This window comes from Drosophila santomea, chromosome 2L (genome assembly GCF_016746245.2).
Source record: "Drosophila santomea strain STO CAGO 1482 chromosome 2L, Prin_Dsan_1.1, whole genome shotgun sequence".
In the NCBI taxonomy this organism is placed as follows: domain Eukaryota; kingdom Metazoa; phylum Arthropoda; class Insecta; order Diptera; family Drosophilidae; genus Drosophila; species Drosophila santomea.
In genome coordinates this window covers 8,821,895-8,840,160 of record NC_053016.2, presented here as the reverse complement: position 1 = coordinate 8,840,160, position 18,266 = coordinate 8,821,895, and the positions used below count along the sequence as shown (strand labels likewise).

At 40.6% G+C, this 18,266-nt stretch overlaps 3 protein-coding genes across 3 annotated transcripts; all 3 read left to right on the top strand.

The window, feature by feature from the left end:
• The first annotated feature begins 653 nt into the window (after positions 1-653).
• Positions 654-4,515, top strand: LOC120458675. Its single transcript, XM_039646411.1, has 3 exons — positions 654-793; positions 1,261-1,377; positions 3,866-4,515. The coding sequence occupies exons 2-3, from the start codon at positions 1,317-1,319 to the stop codon at positions 4,249-4,251; spliced, it is 447 nt and encodes a 148-aa protein (XP_039502345.1). The 5' UTR covers positions 654-793; positions 1,261-1,316; the 3' UTR covers positions 4,252-4,515.
• A 5,319-nt stretch (positions 4,516-9,834) lies between these two features.
• On the top strand, positions 9,835-13,715 carry LOC120458885. Its single transcript, XM_039646722.2, has 4 exons — positions 9,835-10,005; positions 10,084-10,169; positions 11,837-11,963; positions 12,532-13,715. Exons 1-4 carry the CDS (start codon positions 9,957-9,959, stop codon positions 12,831-12,833), a joined length of 564 nt encoding a protein of 187 aa, XP_039502656.1. The 5' UTR covers positions 9,835-9,956; the 3' UTR covers positions 12,834-13,715.
• A 352-nt stretch (positions 13,716-14,067) lies between these two features.
• On the top strand, positions 14,068-16,318 carry LOC120451609 (bone sialoprotein 2). Its single transcript, XM_039635447.2, has 3 exons — positions 14,068-14,763; positions 15,202-15,699; positions 15,909-16,318. Exons 1-3 carry the CDS (start codon positions 14,703-14,705, stop codon positions 16,142-16,144), a joined length of 795 nt encoding a protein of 264 aa, XP_039491381.1. The 5' UTR covers positions 14,068-14,702; the 3' UTR covers positions 16,145-16,318.
• The last annotated feature ends 1,948 nt before the right edge of the window (positions 16,319-18,266 follow it).

Sequence of the window (18,266 nt, the reverse complement as noted above, 5' to 3'; positions counted from 1 at the left end):
GCTTATTTGTATAGTAATGGAAAGGCATAAAACTGAAACCTTTTAATCATCATCATCATAATCATCAAAATATCAGTAACTAATACTGATATACTATAGCTCAAATTACTACCAATATTCTGTGGGATATTTGTTAGTTAACACGAAACACAAGGGATATCTTTTGTTATTAGGCTTAGTAACTGGGTATTCAAAAGCTAGGTCAATGTCTAGTACAATACCTTGTACATTGTTTATATACGTTTTTGGAACTATTAGCAGCGCGTGACGTCACAAGTCGGACTTAACCAGTTCAAGCCGGTGGATTCCATTTGGACTGTGTTTTGCATTCGGGTTAAGAACCAAGCTGAAACCAACCGAAGCTGGCGCTTATCAATGCGGCGAGGGAACTACCTTGTGTAGCATTCCCCTATATAGACGCACATATATGTGGGCACATACATGCGAGTATGTTGATATAATACGACCCCGTAGAGACGATCGAGTGACGGAAGTTTTCACATATTTTCCACTTTCTGCTGCCTTTAGGGCCGATCTTGTGTAGTGATGAAAATCGCTCTCTTCGCTCTCTCGCAAAGTCACAGTCACTCTGCTCGGCGGCTCTCAGTTTCGCAGCGAGCTGGCTTTTTGAAAAATCATCGTTTTTCGAAAAGTCAAATACGAGTTTTCAGATTCATCTCGACGGTGCTCGCGTCCAGTTGTCCGTTCGCATTGATCAACAATAATTGAGTTGTGTGCTGTAACTTCTTGTGACCACAAAGAGTTGTTTGGCCTTTAATCAAAAATATCAAAGGTGATTAAAAGCAAATTAATTACATTTTTTTAGGCTAAATACTTGTTGTGAATAACCAGTGTTTTTAATGACTTCGATCACTTATTGTAATCCGTGATGAACATAAACTAATGGAGTAGGGAAAGAGAATACTTAAGCTTTACATTAAAATTTCATTTTATTTGAAATTTAAATTTGTTTACTGCTTAGATATACATATTCGCAGCCACTTGTTGCAATATTCAAATCTTGAAAATACTGAAGTACAGTACTTGCACTTGTCACGTTTAATGACCACGTTCTGATACCGGTTTACGTGTGTTAATAAAAGTCGTATATAAGGAATTATAGATTATTAATATTACCAGAGCAATGCTAATTAAACAATGCGCTGCTCTCACCGCTAATCAAATTACAAACAAACCTCAGAAAAAAAAAACAGAGAAATATCTTATAAATTAAAAGGGAAAATCGAATACTTCTTACAGCATCAGCGTTGGATAAGTCCATTGAAAGTCTAGTAACTGGAACCAAAAACCGCAAAATGTCAACCTCTATGTTCATCTATGCCATGTGCCTTGTATTGGCCGCCAATTTGTTATCAGGTAAGTTTTCATATCTATCAGATGGATCGATGAAAAGCTGAAACTGTGATTACCTTTAAGTTAGAACTATTTGTAGTGTAAAATAAGTAATCAGCTGGCTTTTGTATCGCTAATCAATTGAAAATCACTTTCAATGTAGCCTACTATAAAAAAAACCAATTGCTTGACCAACACTTTAGAGATTTTCAAAATTGGTTTTGGCCAATTGATTGATTTTTGCCTAGTTAAAATCATCCAAACCAAACACAACAAATCCAGTCATATAAGCAGCGGGGTGGAAACTGATGCCAAACGCTTTTGTGACTCACCAAAACTCATCATGAAAATTGATGCTGTCCATTCAAGCGCCAAATTTAATTGTGTTTACCCGGATTAAGCGTAAAATAATTGAACTTTTTTATTTTCTACAGCAAAGAGAAGCGAATGCGCAGCTGCTATGCAGTCATAAATGAGGATGATAAATTGTCATTTCAATTGATTCTTGAAATGGATAGCAGTAGATATTAACGTAGTAGGAATCAACGTATTTAAGATATGATGAATTATCATTTTAAAAAAATATTATAAAAATATTAAGTGAAAAGCTTAATGGTGGCTTATTTGTTGTTTAATTACTTGCTTAATGCCATTTTTTGTCGCTTATGGAAGCACTCGATTTTCTTCATAAGTTCAATAATTTAGCAATGGCCACAGTGCTGGTAGAAATTAGCGTATCATTCCACCACTGCGCTAACTATTAATTGTTTAAAAAATCCGAGAGTTTAAACTAATTAAACACTCGATGCGCACACGCACACACAATTGCCAGAATCGTTTGTAATCCACCGCTTGAAGTAAATTGATTGTCCAAGCAATTCGGCGACTCGCACTCACTCGTTAAGGCAATATTAAATGGCGTTAAATTATATTGAATGTATTTGCACGCTAACATATTTACATACGTATGTTTGTGTTAAGTATATGTATATATTATATTATGGTTATATACCCTCGATCCATTAATCGGTTGGGCAAATATGCACGTTTATGGGCATTCCAGCTGCGAGTGAATAGCACTCGACCTTTTTCTCGGCAAACTGAAGAGCGCTTTTCATTAGCGAACAATTGTCAAGCGAAAAGTTGCAACAGTTGAGAGATATTGCGCTCCACTGCCTCGATTTCGTCCCGCTTTTCCGGTTTTCCGCATTTCCCTTCAAGTTCACTGCAAAGCCGCATGAATATGCAGCAAATGTAAAATGCCAAATGCTAGAAATGCAAATTCACTTTTCTCCCACTCTCACTCGTACTGTGGATTTTTATGGCAGGTGACTTTTTATTACTACATTTTTGTTTGCACTGCCCTGGATTCGTTTAATTGCCAAACGCCCTGCGCAAGTAAGTGAGTAGTAAGCACAGTGTTATAATATTACTCATACGCCCCGTTGGACATTCGTAATCCTGACAACCTCAGACATATTTCGAGTCTACTGGAAAGAGTTTCAGGTTACTGTTCCTCCAAGCTAGCATGTCCTTGCCCTTTGGCAATGTAATTTTTTTTTTGACAGGGTTCAATGGGAAAATTCGCTTTGAGTGACGGCTTCAAGTTTACCCATCGTATTCCTAACCAAATTGGATGCAGACTGTCAAGTCAGCTGAAAGGAAAATTGATATGGTAATAGGCGGCAGCAATGAAAGGTATAATTTCCTAATTCGACTAGATTTTAAATAGGCTTATTATTTTTTTAGTACAGCCAGTTGGTTTTAACCCATTAAATAAAGATATTAATAGAAAGTATAACTTAAAGTTAAGTTGCGTATTTTATTTAATAAATTTAAGTTACTCTCTTTGCATTTACCATATGCTTCAGTTAGGGCTTACAAACTTCGCATCAGCTTAAGTGATTTGAGGCCCAGTTTTTGTCGAGTTCTTGACGGTTTGCGTGCCAAAGTCTGGATGTTTAGGCATTTATTTGTTGGCCCCAAGCAGTTGACATGCAATTATTCAGGTTACTGCAGTCGAATAGGACTCAGTTTGTCAGTCAGAGCGAGGTCTCCCCGTGTTTTGTTTTATTTTTTGGGGTGTTGGTGGTGGGTGGCTAATAAAACAATTTCTGTCAGTGTGACGAGGACTTTGAAAAGGGCGAATCGCGAGGCATTTGAATGCCATTAGTGGCTGCACGTATCCAATTACTGTCGAGGAAGCAAAAAAGTAGTTTAATTAAAGCGGAGGTTTACCTTATCGAAATACAGGGTACACAAATGCATGCAGTTGGAAGGTTCTGAGATAAAACATTAATACCTTGAATTACCTTGCATTACACCAATTTATAGCCATAAACCCTTGAGAAATATATATACAAATAGATGCCACATAAGACATTACTTTTTATTTTTAAGAGGACTATCTAGCATAAGTACAATACATTTTACGCATATTTTAAATATTACGCTTTATAAAAGTAATTTGCACTTATTATTATCCTTGTCTGGTTGTTTGTTTCCGTTGCAGTGAGTGCCATCCGGTGTCACCAGTGCAACTCGCACGACAACGAGGACTGCGGTGGCCTGGTGGTGAACACGCCACGTGCCCAGAGGGACAACCAGTACCTGACGGACTGCATCCCGCCCAGCGGCAAGGACGCCTTCTGCCGCAAGACGGTGATCAATTTCGAGCAGAACAACGAGCGCCGGATCGAGCGGAGCTGTGGCTACATACCGGAGAAGATCCAGAACGCCTGCTTCACCGCCGACAACGAGGGCTACAAGCAGATCATCTGCACCTGTCCCGAGGAGGGATGCAATGGTGCCACCTCCCTGCTGGGCGCCCGCCAGGTGGGCTACAGCCTGGTTGCATCTGTGGTCAGTCTGGCACTGGCCAGCCTACTCAGGCATTAACTCATCGATCACCTCAACTTCTGCATTCTGTATCCTGCATTCTGTATCCTGCATTCTGCATCCTGCATTCTGCATCCAAAACACGTACCTTATCCTAACTGGTTAAGCTAAGTCTTAAATATTTTGCACTAAGTTCTTTGCTGTTTGCCATATTTAGCTATGTACACATCCCCCATTTGTCATGGCATCTATTTCGCTATTAGTCTTGTATTCCGTATTTGTAATTAATTACTGTAAAAATATAAGCATTGTATTTAAAAGAAATCCCATGGTGTTTTATATTTATGCGTAACCAACTGAACTTGTCGCCAATTGTATACAATCGAATTTTTCATGCAAAATGTGAAGGACTCGCCCACGCACGCCGTCTCGCTCGCACTTTCGTCTTGTGCCTTGCTGCCGAAATGTCTGCAGAAATTGTTTTGTGGCCCAGAGTCAAAGTCACTGGCCACGCAGGCCAAAAATAATAGGGCAACTTTGTTAGTTTTATTGTTGAGGATGAGCATGAAACCCTGACATGTTGGCCCATTAAGTCAAACACAAGATTACACTGAAAACAAAAGCGAGGACATCCTTTCAAATGTATAAAAATGATTCAATTTAAAATGTATCCTTCATTATTCTTGTATAATGCTATTGATATAACTAAGTTTAATTAAGTTAATATATTTTTTCTTGTGCTGCGAGATTGTTTTCAGTTTCTACTTATAAATTTCTTATACCTATAAATACATTTAGTTGGTTGTATACAAATATCTGAAAAATATTTCTATATCATAGAAATTGTTTTGGAACTTAACCTACATACTCGTATAGATTGATTTCTTAGGGTATCGCCCATTTGTTTGACTTTAATGCGTCGCAGAGCGTTGTTGTTTGTTCTTCGCGCACACACACACACAGATGTGAAAGCACGCACACACAGATACGAGGAAGGAGATACAAATACAAATGCGAATACAACTTCTGGTCGACCTACATGCGTTAGCATTTGTGCTCTGTCGTCGCCAGCTCAAATGCTCAAATGGCTCTGCAGCTTTTGTCTATGGCTCTATAGCTCTATGGGTGCGTTCTGCCGACCGAGTGGCGCCTTGTTGCCACGGCCACTGCCACTGCCACAGCCACAGCAACAGCATCCGCCCAGCCCCGCCCCTACCGCCCAACCGCCCACTAGTCGGGCCACGCCCCCCTTCCTGCCCAGGCTCATTGGCAGCCTTTCTTCCTGTCTGCTCAGTCGTTGGCTTCCTTTTATTTTCGTGGACAGCCCGGCGCCAACATAAAAAACATTGATTTTGAATTCACTGAGCGCCCTCGCCAAAAATGCTGTTCAAATCATTCATTACTGTTATTTCTGCTGCTTATTTCCACGGTTTCCTATTTTCTTTAATTGTTTGATTTGGTGGCAGTATTTGTTAAATATATGTTAAAGTAGTACAACCACAAATGCTTAGATGGAAGTTAGCTCGACTTTAACTTTTTCTCAAACTTAACCAAATACATTTAAATAGCTAGAACATTACCCTTAAAATATTTTTCGTAAGAGTTTCACACTTGAGCGCCACTCCACATTATGCATAATAAAAGCGAGCTGGAATAAATGTCATTACGCGGCAAATTGCGCATACGCAGGGTTGGCACAGCTAGGAAAATAAGAAAACCCCACAAGGGGAATAAAGTTGTCATTGTCTGCGGGACTCTGGCATTTTGTTTGCTTTCCAAGCTATCGCGCAAGTATGTGTGCAATGCAATGTCCATTGTTTCATGGTTGGTATTTTCATCCACACAGTGGTTTATAATTAATGGTAGCTCAACTTTGTGTTTAATATTTCAAAATGCAATTCTTTATTCTGTGGTGGAATGTTTTCTGTTTTCTGTTTTCTGTTTTCTATTTTCTGTTCCGTGCTCTTTACACACAAAGCACATTTAAGCTGATTATGCTAGTTATCCGAACTAAAAGCAGCTTTGTTTGCTTTGCCAGTGGTAAATCTCAACAAAGTTTTCCTTGTCTTTGGCATTTGTTGGCATTTTAGAGGGACTCGCAGATTTCGCATGTTAATCAGCTGCATGATTTATACATGGCTTTGTTCTTGCCAAAGGCACATAAATATGTTTTTATTATTCAGAGCGCACATTGAGTCACGTTCCGTAGCCATCGTGGCGTATACGCAATGCGGAGTAAATATTTTCACTAGCCACCTAGAAGTATGCAACGATATTTTGTATTTGTCACGCTCTCTCAGAAGCTGATTGCTGTTGATGGTAATGGTGACGATGCCATGCCGCACTTGCTCCCCAATTCCTGTGGCACGTGCATCACGGAAGACACTCACAAATTGCTGCCATAGTTCTTCGAGCTGCTTCGTTTTCCTCTTTCGGGCTCAGCATCCGTGCTGAGTTGGCCCATTGACCTGTGAATCGTGAAGAGATTAGGGGGGATAGTAAGCGGGAAATCCCTGCATTTTCTTGCTCCTTTTTCCTGTGAGGAAAACCTCCTTCGGCCCACCTGAGGCTGCTTGAACGGCGATGGCAGTCAAGTGCTAGTGATTGCTGGAAAAAATTACGTACTTTGGCATTGTTTGCCTGCCAAATTGATTTCATCTGCTTAGCATTTCAGAGATGATCGGCCTGGCAATTGTTCAAGTCCGTGGGATCATAGAAATGAAATATATAGTATTAATATAAATATATTTAGTATTGCGTTTCTTTAAGTTAACGCAAATAGAAACTACAACTGCCTAAGTTCAACTATTTTAAAGGGCTTCAAACTTGTGTGGCATCTAATATTTTCACGTTTAAACTCAGTTACCTATATATTACGTACAACCATAGAAAAGTAGTTTAGCACGTCAATTGAAATTTATATATACTCGAGTTTAAGCCAGTCGAATCCCCCAATCAGCCATTATACATAGCCATAAAATACCTTCGCTGGTGCCACACACACATATGCTGTAGTGCAGAATAATCCCCACGAACTGTGTGTGTGGAATCCTTTTCGCAATTGTGCAAGCAGTTCTCTTTATGTTCCGACTGCCCAGCAAATCGAGTCTCTGGCATTTGCAAGCGTATTTGTTGCGATTGATTTGCCCAGAAGCTGCAGATATAGCCAACGATAAAGTTTTATGTTTATTGGCGGCACCGCAGCTAACTGGAATTGGTATGCCAGCGTCCTTGGCAGCTATACAAACTAATTGGCTACGGGCAACGCCGGCAAAGTGCGTTGAACGGTGCGTATACGTAATAAAGCTTAATTACACCAGAGTAAACACAGAAGTCCACCGTTTACCGACTCGGTTTCCATTGTGACTGCGTAGTTTCAACTGGATACGTCTGGATAGGATTGTCTGACACAGTTTTACTGCACAACCGTAAAATAGTTCATCAATGTGGTGGAGCAGCGAAAAGTTTTTCAATTAGCATGCCAAGCGAAAATTTCAACTAATTAAAGGTAATTTTGTGGGCGAAAGTCCACAACAGCAGAAAAGCAGTTGACCCAAAAAAATGTTGTTGCGTTTTTTCGTATTTTGGCAAAACTAAATTTATGACCATGGCAAAACAGACTGCAAAAAAAAGGAGAGAAAAGTACGATTTCCGAATTGCACGGTTCGATGCAAAGATAAAAAGCTTGTAAACCAAAGTCGAGTTCCAACGAAAATGTGTCAAGTTGTAAAAGTCGAAAGCATACGAAGGGAATCCAGTGAAATAAAATGCCAACCGGAAACGGAAGCGTGCATAAGCGGTTTTAATTATGTCCTGTTGCTGTTAGCAAATGAAGTGGCGGCATGCGATGTGGCCAACCCACTGAACACCGCGGAAATTATGACATCAACACTCGAATGCCATCATCGCCATTGTCCAGAAAGTTCGAATCGTGCCCTTGCCACTTGCAATCTTATTTGGTGGTCAAATTGGAAAGGTTCTGATTTGGTTTTCATTTCACTTTTCGCTGTGCAACAGGCTGTGACTTTATAGCCCACAGTCCAAAAAGTAGTTCTTCAAAAAGTAGTTGCAATTGGCGCTAATTCGCAATTCCGTTGGGGTTTTCTTGAGTGGATAACATCGACTTATCCCTTTTAATAAAGTGGCTGCAATTAAAAGTTTCAATGCCCTAAAAGTTTTGCCCTGCGTTGTTTGCGTGCAGTCAATTTAATTAGTTGTTTTTCTCGAGCTGCTGAGATCCCCAATTCCCTAATAAGCTTATGGGTTATTTACAAAAACAAGTAGAAGTGCCCTATAAAACTTTGCTCTTTTAAGAAATATTTTCTACACATCCGCCGAAGCTTTAAAGATTGCTTTTAAGCTACTGCAAAGTAAGTAAGTATTCACCAGAAACAAGCGGCCCCATTAGCTAACCCTTTTGCTGGTTTTTTGGGGCCAGGGTCGCGACCTACACCAATCACGGTCTGCATTGTTTATGATAAATGGAAACGCTTGCCAGCTGCTCTGCCCCGCGGGAGATATGAAGCGGTTTGGATACGGATTCGGATTCGGATTTGGTTTCGGATGCGGGTGGGCGGCTCTGGTGGGGATGCGGTTTCCTCTATGTGAGGACAACCGTTGGCTGGCGATAAATGAGCGCCCACGCCCAGGATGTCGTCCTGTGGCCATGCGACGAGGTCAGGCCAAAGAATAGAGAAGCCGCATTGCAGGAACGCGAATGAGTTTTCGCTCTTGGGCGCCACTAATTGCTGCGCTTTGTTGCTGCCACCCAATCCTCTGGGGCACCTCCACCATCACCACCTCAGCATCCTTTCCTTTCAGTTCAGTTTTTTCACGTTTTCGCAGCTCTCCAGGCACTCATATTCCAACCGAATCCCGCTGGAGCTGCGAGACTACTCATTTCGCGCTTTTTTATGAATACATAATTTAATTTCAGCTTCAGTGGCCAGCTACAAACCAGAGTTATCCAAACAATAGTACTCAAGTTTGAAAGGCACTTAAAGAGTTTCATAATATATACAAAAATATTGGAGTTAAGTCATACACTTCCATATTCCATAGCACTTACCATTTTACTATTAGATATTTTCTTATTGAAATAAAATGAAAACTTAATACAGCTTAACCGTATAAGGAAAGCGCCATTTCTCGCTGTGCATATGGCTATTCAATTTTTTCTATTTACTCACTTATTTTTGGAATAAAACTTTATTATTCAAATTTTTCGCCATGATATCTTATTGGCTTTGGTGTTGAGCCGCGATGTAAAGGGCCAAAAGTGTTTGGCCACAAGGAAATTGCATTTTTTTTCCGTCGAAGCACTGCCGTTCCTTTGACGAATAGTTGCCATCTTTGGTTTGGGCTGGTGCATTTCGCATTTCGCATTTTGCAATTTAAATAAATTTTCCTGGGCTGCCATGTGGGGCGGCCAAGACGTTATTACTGTCGGAATCAGGAGCCACTCAAGCGACGCACCCACGCAGGAATAGGGATCCTACGACGAAGGACGAAGGACGCAGGACGAGCAGCTTCGTTTCATTTCGTTTGGTTCGGGCCAAAAAACGATGACGTAGTCGTCGTCCTTTTGCAGGCAATTGCCTTCACCAACTTGGCACACCAATTTCAGTTTGCCTTTGGCCAGCGGCAGCGAAAGAACCTCTCGAGCGTCTTGGAGCGGAAAATTCGAGAAAATCACAGCGCGCGAGTGCCAGAAAATATTTGAAAAATCTGAAATAAATCAAAGAAAGGCAATTATAGTGCGAATTATGTGGGGAATCCTACTGCCACTGGCCCTGTTGGCCCTCTTTTCGAATGGTGTGTGTTGAATTGCGGTTTATGGCCTCTCGAATTGCGAAATGAAAATGTAAAAAATGTATATTGCATATCCCACAGGCGCAGCCATCAGGTGTTATGTCTGCGATTCGAGTGATAATCCCAGCTGCGCCGATCTGAGCTCGAATTCCAGCATAGAGGCCGAGGTGAGTTGAAAAGCAGAAAGGCCAGAACAATATCCATTTGCGCATTGATTGATTACTGGCCTATGACCTGTTGGTGGGCCACTGGGTTTTGCAGGTCAAGTTGGTTCAACCTTTTTAAGCCTAATCGTCCTAATCGGCTTTCAGTTGACCTTAGTGCTGAGTGCAAAGTTCTTGCCCAGACGGTCGCAAATTAAAATCTACATGGCACATAAATTTGCACGCCCAAAATAAAAAGAAGTACATTGCAACCGTTTGGAAATAGAACCCACAAAAGCGGAAACGGAAACGTGCTCCGTCGTCGTCCTCTTGTGGTGGAAACCCACTTTCCACGTACCACTTCTCACTTTTCCCCTTTTCCAGGCTAAGTGAATTTTTCAGCTACTGGCATCTATCGCCCTTTTTTAGCCGACTTCTAGTTAACCCGGCCACGTGCCAAACAGTTGAAATACTTTCGCCAAAGTCCAACAACGTAAATTTCAAGCTGACAGGTTGTTGTAGAAGTAGAATTACTTTGATTTCAAGTGGCGACACCTGAGCTCAAGTGGCTTATAATGCTGCTAAAACTACGGCCAAGAACTTTTATAAAAACGAAGAAAAGTGTTTAAATAGGTCGTAAGAAATTAATAAAATATATATAAAATACACAATATACAATAGGAGGAGTTTCCTGACTTTTGAGTTGTCTTGAATTTACTTTAGTTAAGTCAAATGTACTTCTCATCTAAATATAACTTTTATTCTAATAATAGGCTTTATTCATTAGTTTATGAATTACTCACTTAAGTTGGTAAAACTAAGTGCGTTGATTGAATTACTTCGACAAGAACTATGACTTTCTTAGTCTATCGAAGAGTTCACTGTCAAAGTCGCGAAAAGTACCGTGCGACCATCTTATCATTGCCTAAAATGATAACCAAATTTGTATTTAAAGTCAAAATTTAATACTTAAAATTTATTTCATTTGTCAAATCAGAGATGTGAATACGCAACCACGAAACTGCAAATGGCGCAAAGTGTTTTGATAATTCTCTGAATTATTAATCATGGAAATCTTATCTTGTATTGTGCGCGAAACTCAATTTTGTGTCAAAATAAATAATTCAGAATCAAATTAGATGCGCCAATTTAAACCCATCAATTTATGTGGTTTGTCAAACCGAAGATTTCAAATCGCAAAAAGTACAACAAAAGTGACACAGCCATTTAGTTATTGTTATGAATTTGAAGTTTAAAGCAATTAAGAACTTAGAAAACGCTTGCTATGACCAAATTAGTTAATTAGATAATATCTATCTTTACAATGAATTAATTTCGTATAGCTCAGTTAAGTAAAATCGTCACATTTCTAGCACTTGTGGTGTTTATCCACTTTATCGCTGAAACTGAAATGGGGGTTTCCCCTTTCTCGGTAAATGCTGATACCTAAAATCGTTTTATATCACCACTTATCTGGGCTAAACCAATAGAGTTTAAGTACTCTTGGTCTGCAAAGCAAGGCCATCCGGAAAAACGCATCGTTGCCGATATGGTCGAATGATTTCGTCGATAAGATAAATTACTTACGCACCGAGTGCAACAGCAATTCATACTTTGTTCAAAAATACAATACAAATTCGTGGTTCCCCGAATTAAAATAAATCATTTTCTATATCTTAACATCATTTTAGGAGTGCACTTTGGACAAAATGAAATCCCTGGACACCTGGCTCTTCGACTTGAATAAATTCTCATATTTCGATAATGGCGCCAACAAAAGTCCGCTTATGAATTGCCAAAAGGTTGTGGCCAAAGACCGTGAGTATTTCAAAAACCAAACCAATAGAAATTAATATAATTATTTAGATTTAAATACACTTGATTAATTGAATCACAGTTTGACTCATGCTTTCTTTGCTTTAAGCAATTCTTATCAGATGGTTAGCAATAAAGCTGCAATTGCAGTATGAGTAGAATGTCAATAAAAAGAGCCCTAAAGATACAGAAAAGTTGTGTAGTTCACGTGAAATGTCTCAGATTGTTTATTCAAAGCACTTACTGTTTATGACACACATAGTGCAGCAATTAAGTTTATGAAGCGCCAATTAACACGCTCTTACCAATCCAGATTTCAATTAAATTACTTGAACTGTAGTGATTTTAAACCTACAAAAATCAGTGGAATGTTCAATAAGGATTTAACTCCATAAAAAATATATATTTGTAATAGAAATATTTATATGTAATAATAATGGAAATATTTATATGTAATAAAACCGAAAATATTTATATGTAATAATAATGAAAATATTTATGTGTAATAATAATGTAAATATTTAAGTGAAATTAATTGAAACTTCTTCCTTAATATGGCTATTTATTGCAGCTTCTACCAGGAAAGTGGTGACGGCGCGCTTCTGCCAACTGGACACCGGCGACTCAGATGCCTGCGACATCCTGAGGACCAAGCTGCGCATCCCGAGCGCCGAGGAGCGGGAGCAGCGGAATCGCAACCAGAACAAGCGGCGGAAGGGGCACGGCCAGGATGCGGATGCAGACGAGGAGATCTCCGCGGAGGATGCGTTCTTCTGCGACATCTGCAAATCGCATCGCTGCAATGGAGCGGCGGCCGTAACGCTTTCCCTGGCTTCCATTCTGGCCATGATTGCGCTCCAACTGGGCTGCTAAGGCAATGGATGTGTGTGAGGGATATACACAGATGGATGGTGGAACGAGTGGTGGTGGTGGTGGTGGTAGTGGTGGCATGATGGTTGCATTTAGGTTGAGTTACCCTTAGCGTTACCCTCGCCGATTACTTTGTAAATATTTGAGTGCAATGTCACTGATTCGTACAGGTGCTTCAAACACACCCACTTAACCCCATTAACCCCTTCTTCCCTTAACCCTAGAAATGTAAGCACAACACAGCACAGCACAGCACACACGATACACCGAAACACCGATACAGTACATACAAGGAGGTAAAACTCACACAGAAACTCGCTTTGATTCAAAACAAACATGAAACTTTCGATTTCCAAAATAAATACCAGAAAAATAAAGAGTAGGGATATGTGTGATACCATGCTAGCAAGGTACTACATATACGAGGTACTAGATATCAATGTTTGGCATTCTGTGCCATTAGCTCTTGTTGTTCAGCTTTATTATGTTACTATTCAAATTGTTAGTTTTAATGGCTTGGAGCGATGAGTATAGGAATTCACCAATTGCCTTTAATTCCGATATGATTTCTTAGGTAAATTCAAAAGTGCTTCAATGTCTAGTCAATCAATTCGTGTTAGAATATTGCAAACATTTTGATAGTACGTAAATTAACTGAAAAAAGCCGCAAGCAAAAACAATCAACTTAATGCAAAACGCGAATTTAAGAATAACGTGAATCAAATGCAATAAACGTTAGTAAATGTGCAATTAGAGGAAATGTCAACGAAAAGCAATGCAACAATTAATCCGTGAGCTTCAAATCGCCCAAAAGCCACACACTATATACTATATATGTATACTATAGTACCATATGTTTTTGCAACGCGTGGAGTCTCAGTTCTGCTTGGTTTATAAGCGGTTTTTGAAATGGAAACTAAATTGAACATTCGGAGCACACAATAAATGCTGTATGACAGTATAAACGAGTTTGGCGTACGAATTTTTACTTACGTATCTGATAACGATGGCGATACTTTTATAACAGTTTTGGCATCATGGTAATGGGTATTTGGGTTCTTACTGGAGTTGTGTTAAACTTGGCAGAAAGTATCTTTGGATATTACCTATATTACCGATGGCACAAAAAAAGATTTATTTATTATCGATTTAATACTTTTTATGTTGTCTGTGGCCAACAGAGCGTATGTACGATATTTGTATTAAATCTATATTTTAAGTGAAATAACTTTTTTTTATTTTCCCCCTTTTTTGTGTAATTAACACTGCATAAATAATTATCCTTATTATTTTACTTAACACTTGTGCGGTATCCAACTCTTCGAGTGCCGCATGAATCCCAGCACATATAACGCATTTTGTGTTTTTCTCCTTTTTGGTCGTGTGTTCAGCAATCAAAGATAATTTTCCCATTACTCATGTAAGATGCTTCAGCTCCACGCCCCCCGCCCGCTTATCAATAGCTCGACCTCTGTCGCTCCATCGTGCCCTCCCTGTCGCTCGCATTTAATTTGAAAGTCTGTGGCGATGCTATCGTATGTCGCATGTAGTTTTTTCCTGCGCTTCCCGTGAACTACATGCTCCACCAGCCCCTCAAATCATGAGTCAACCCCCATGGCCCCCATCGCACATTTTTGATGGAGCAAGACAACAGACTCCGGAAAGTTCTTGGTGCCAGTTCAATTTGAATTTTCGGTAGCTACTGCTGACACAACGCCAGAGCGGTGAAGAAAAATTTCTATATATTTATAAAAACAACACATTGAAGGCGGCTTAATCGGCGGAAAGTTGCCTGCTCTGACACCGTGACGTTTGGCACATCGAAAGTTTGAGCTGAATTTACCACACCACCAACCTATTAACCTGCCCGGAATGCGCTCCTTGTGGTTGCTACTTCTACTGGCTCTCCTTGGCTGTGGCCCAGGTGCTTCAGGTATGTCATAAATCATCGAGTGGGGTAAGCCCTACATGTGCTAATTGATTGACCCAAAAGCGAGTTGCAAAAGTTGCGCATACGCAACGTTGAACCAAACGGGTAATGGGCATGCCATGGAATGCAGTTCCATACCTCGTTGAATTCGATACACAATTCCCTATCCACATGTGCTCAAATAATGAAAATTTAATTTTTTGCCATTTTTCCCAAATTTTGATTGATGTAATTCTGCAATTCAAGCATATTAAGTAGAATACTTTTCAATTTAATGCCTCATTTATTAAAAAATATACTATTGACTAAAAGATGGATCCAATATTTCTAAAGTAATAACCTATTTAATAATCAGAAGTTATTAAAAATCTTCTTTAGCTGTAAAATGTCATATTTTTATATTTTTGATTATTATTTGCTTAAAATATCTGTTTTGCCCAGCTTTGCGTTGCTACAAATGTGAAGACTGCGATGAAAATACGCAGCTAAGTGACATGGAAGTCTGTGAGGGTCCACTTATCAACGCTAATGGACCAGGAACACCTGCCAGCTCCAGCTCCAGTCCGAGTCCAAGTCCGGTTCAAGCTCCTTCTGCTCCTTCACCTGCTGCATCGAATAATGCAAATAATGCGCCTGGCTCCTCCTCCGATGCCAGCGAGGAGGAAGAGGACTCTGAAAGCGAGGAGTCAACCACCATAGGCATCATGCCGGCAGGAAGTAACCAACCCATCAAACCCGGATCCGGAATCGGTGGGATAGCTGCTGCAGGCGGACAACCAGCTGGAGGAGCAGCTGAGGCAGAAACTGGAGAGGCTGTGAGCGAAGAGGAGGAAGAGGACGAGGATGAGGAGGAGGAGGAGCGACGCAAGCGGAGATCGAGTGCACGACAGGTCGATCTCGATGTGCCAATCGCCTTCTGCTACACAGTGAGGCTCCAACGTAAGCAACTACCTTCCACTCCCATGGCTGCACATCATATAAAATCATAAAATTCATAAAAATCGTGCTTCGATGTTCCCACCGATGGCGATAAGTTATCGCAATGTGCAAATGCACTGCGCGTAATGCTTTGTATATTGATGGGAAAATACTTGATGAGAAAATACTATTATTATTTTTAATGCTTATTTAACCCACCTGCTCCACAGTTAACGAATCGGCGATCACCAAAAGGGGCTGCACCACCGCCAGGATGAGCAATCAGACGGGTGGCTGCGACGGTCTCTTCGAGAACTGGACGGTGGCCGGATGCCAGCTGTGCCAGGACGATGGATGCAACCAGCCCATCGCCATTGGATCAGCCAGTAGAATCGTTGGACAGTTCTGGACAGCTCTTCTGGCACTCACGCTAATGGCATTTACGACCCGCCGCCATCCGATATAGTAGACAACAGCAGACACAGTGTGGGCAATCGATATGATATATAGAAATACAAGATATATGGCCCGCAACTTAGATTTCGACTTTTGGTGTCTGAGTTCATTGCTTTTTGGGAGCGTTTGCCGATTCTTTTGCCGGGCACATGATGTGTCTATTTATGGCTCGCTTACCACTCGAAATGAACGACAAGTTTTGGGGGCCATGAGCACACCTGAGCTATTTTCGCATAATTGTTTAATTGGCATCGATAAGGCATTGTCCCTTTTTTCATTTCATTCTACCAGGTGGGGGAAAGTGGCTCGCTCATTGAAAGTCCGTTCATTCAGTTGCAGCCGTATCGCAATCAAATCAATTAGTAGCTGGCGATAAGTGGTGACGACGAGCTATGTACACTGGATGAGTGGGTATGAGTCGTGTGCTCCCAAATGCCATGACTTCATGCGACCCGAAAATGGCTGATAAAATGATACAGCGATCAACTGGGCAACTGGGCCCAAAGCGTTTAGGCCGATAAGCGTTGGGAAGTCGAGTGGCAATTGCTGCCTAAAGCTTTTTGCCAGATTTATGGTATTATTATTTCGAGGTCCGGAATTAAGTAAGGTTCTTAATAAAGCGATGAGGAAACGCCGTCGACAACCAGAAGCAGCAGCACTTTAAGGAAACTTGCTCTAAGCCGCAAATGCAACTGCCAAATTTGTTAGGCTGTTATATATACTCTTATTTATATACATATATATAACTGCCCGATTTGTGGGCTCGCATTGGGGGAAACTTTAAAACGCTTCCCCGTTTTATTTTCGTCGGCTTCCGGGATGGTAAAGTACCTTGTTATGACGAGCATGCCCAAAAGCCATTCGCCGCCATTCGAAAGCAAAAACCCGGCTTCCAAACCGATTCTCGATGAGAATCCAAAGAGCATCCAAAGAGAATCCCAATGAGTAAGAGTTTCGTGAATGCATTTAGCACTTTACGTGATGTCGTCGACACTTTGGAAGATATATGTAGGCAACTTTTCCCCATCGACTTTTTGTCTCCGGGGAAGTTTTTGGTTTTTATCTCCCGTCTGCGCTTTTCAGACAATGCGTCAGTTTAGCCAGCCGGCACTAACCAGATTCACTCCGCATTTGGCACGAACTGCGGCCGGTTAATGATGAGTTATTTGCATTTGGCCAAGACACACGATCCACGAAATGCAACCGTAAAGTTTCAGGGGCAGTTGTTATTTAAAAATGTAGAGTTGACTTGAATAAATTATGTATCTCTAGAAGTGCTAGAAGAGATACATCAATTTAGATTAGCTAGTTATGCAGATTTAAGCAAATGAGGCCTTAATTTGAAATGGAAACACTGATAAAGAAAGTGTGGCATACACATTCTTCTATTATCGCACCCTATATTTTGAAAATAAATAAAAACAAAAACAGAACAACAAACCAAACTCCACACACCTTACAAAAGTTCGGATTATCAGTTGACCTTGGCCCCAGTCTTCAGGCGCTTTTCTGGGTCAGCTGGCGAATTGAATTAAGTTTCGAGTAGAAACGACCTTGGTGGCTACTCGACTGGAAAATTTCGTTAAGCGAATGCGAATTGGGTTGGTTGGTTCTAAGCTCGCGAAAATGGCGCAGGTGCCAATAGAGTGAGCCAATACGCAGCACAAAGAGATCTCTGTTAATTGCCCGCCTCTTTCTGATTCGAATTTGTTTGCTTATCGTGCTCTGATATTGAATAATAATCATGGGACATTCAGGGCAGTACAAAAAAAAAAAAGTGACGAATATTATGTAAATGGGCGAGCGTTATTAAGTTAAAACGCGTCTGGAGTTGCTTTAATCGCCGGATTACGAACGCTGACTAACAATTAGCTGCTTAATTATCGGGGCACAAAGAAATCAAGTGAAATAAAAAAGGGTGTAAAGAATCGTACGAGAAAAGTGCAATGAATTCACACAGAACTGAATCATTCGCTTGGGGGAAAAGCCGAAGAACCGTAGATTTCATCGCGGAAAAACACATTTCCATTCATTACCATCTATTTAAGAGAACAAAAACCCCCAGTAAAAAAAGCGAAAAGAGCACTGGGACTCTCTTGGCGATCAATTAATTTGTTGCTCGTTTGGTATGC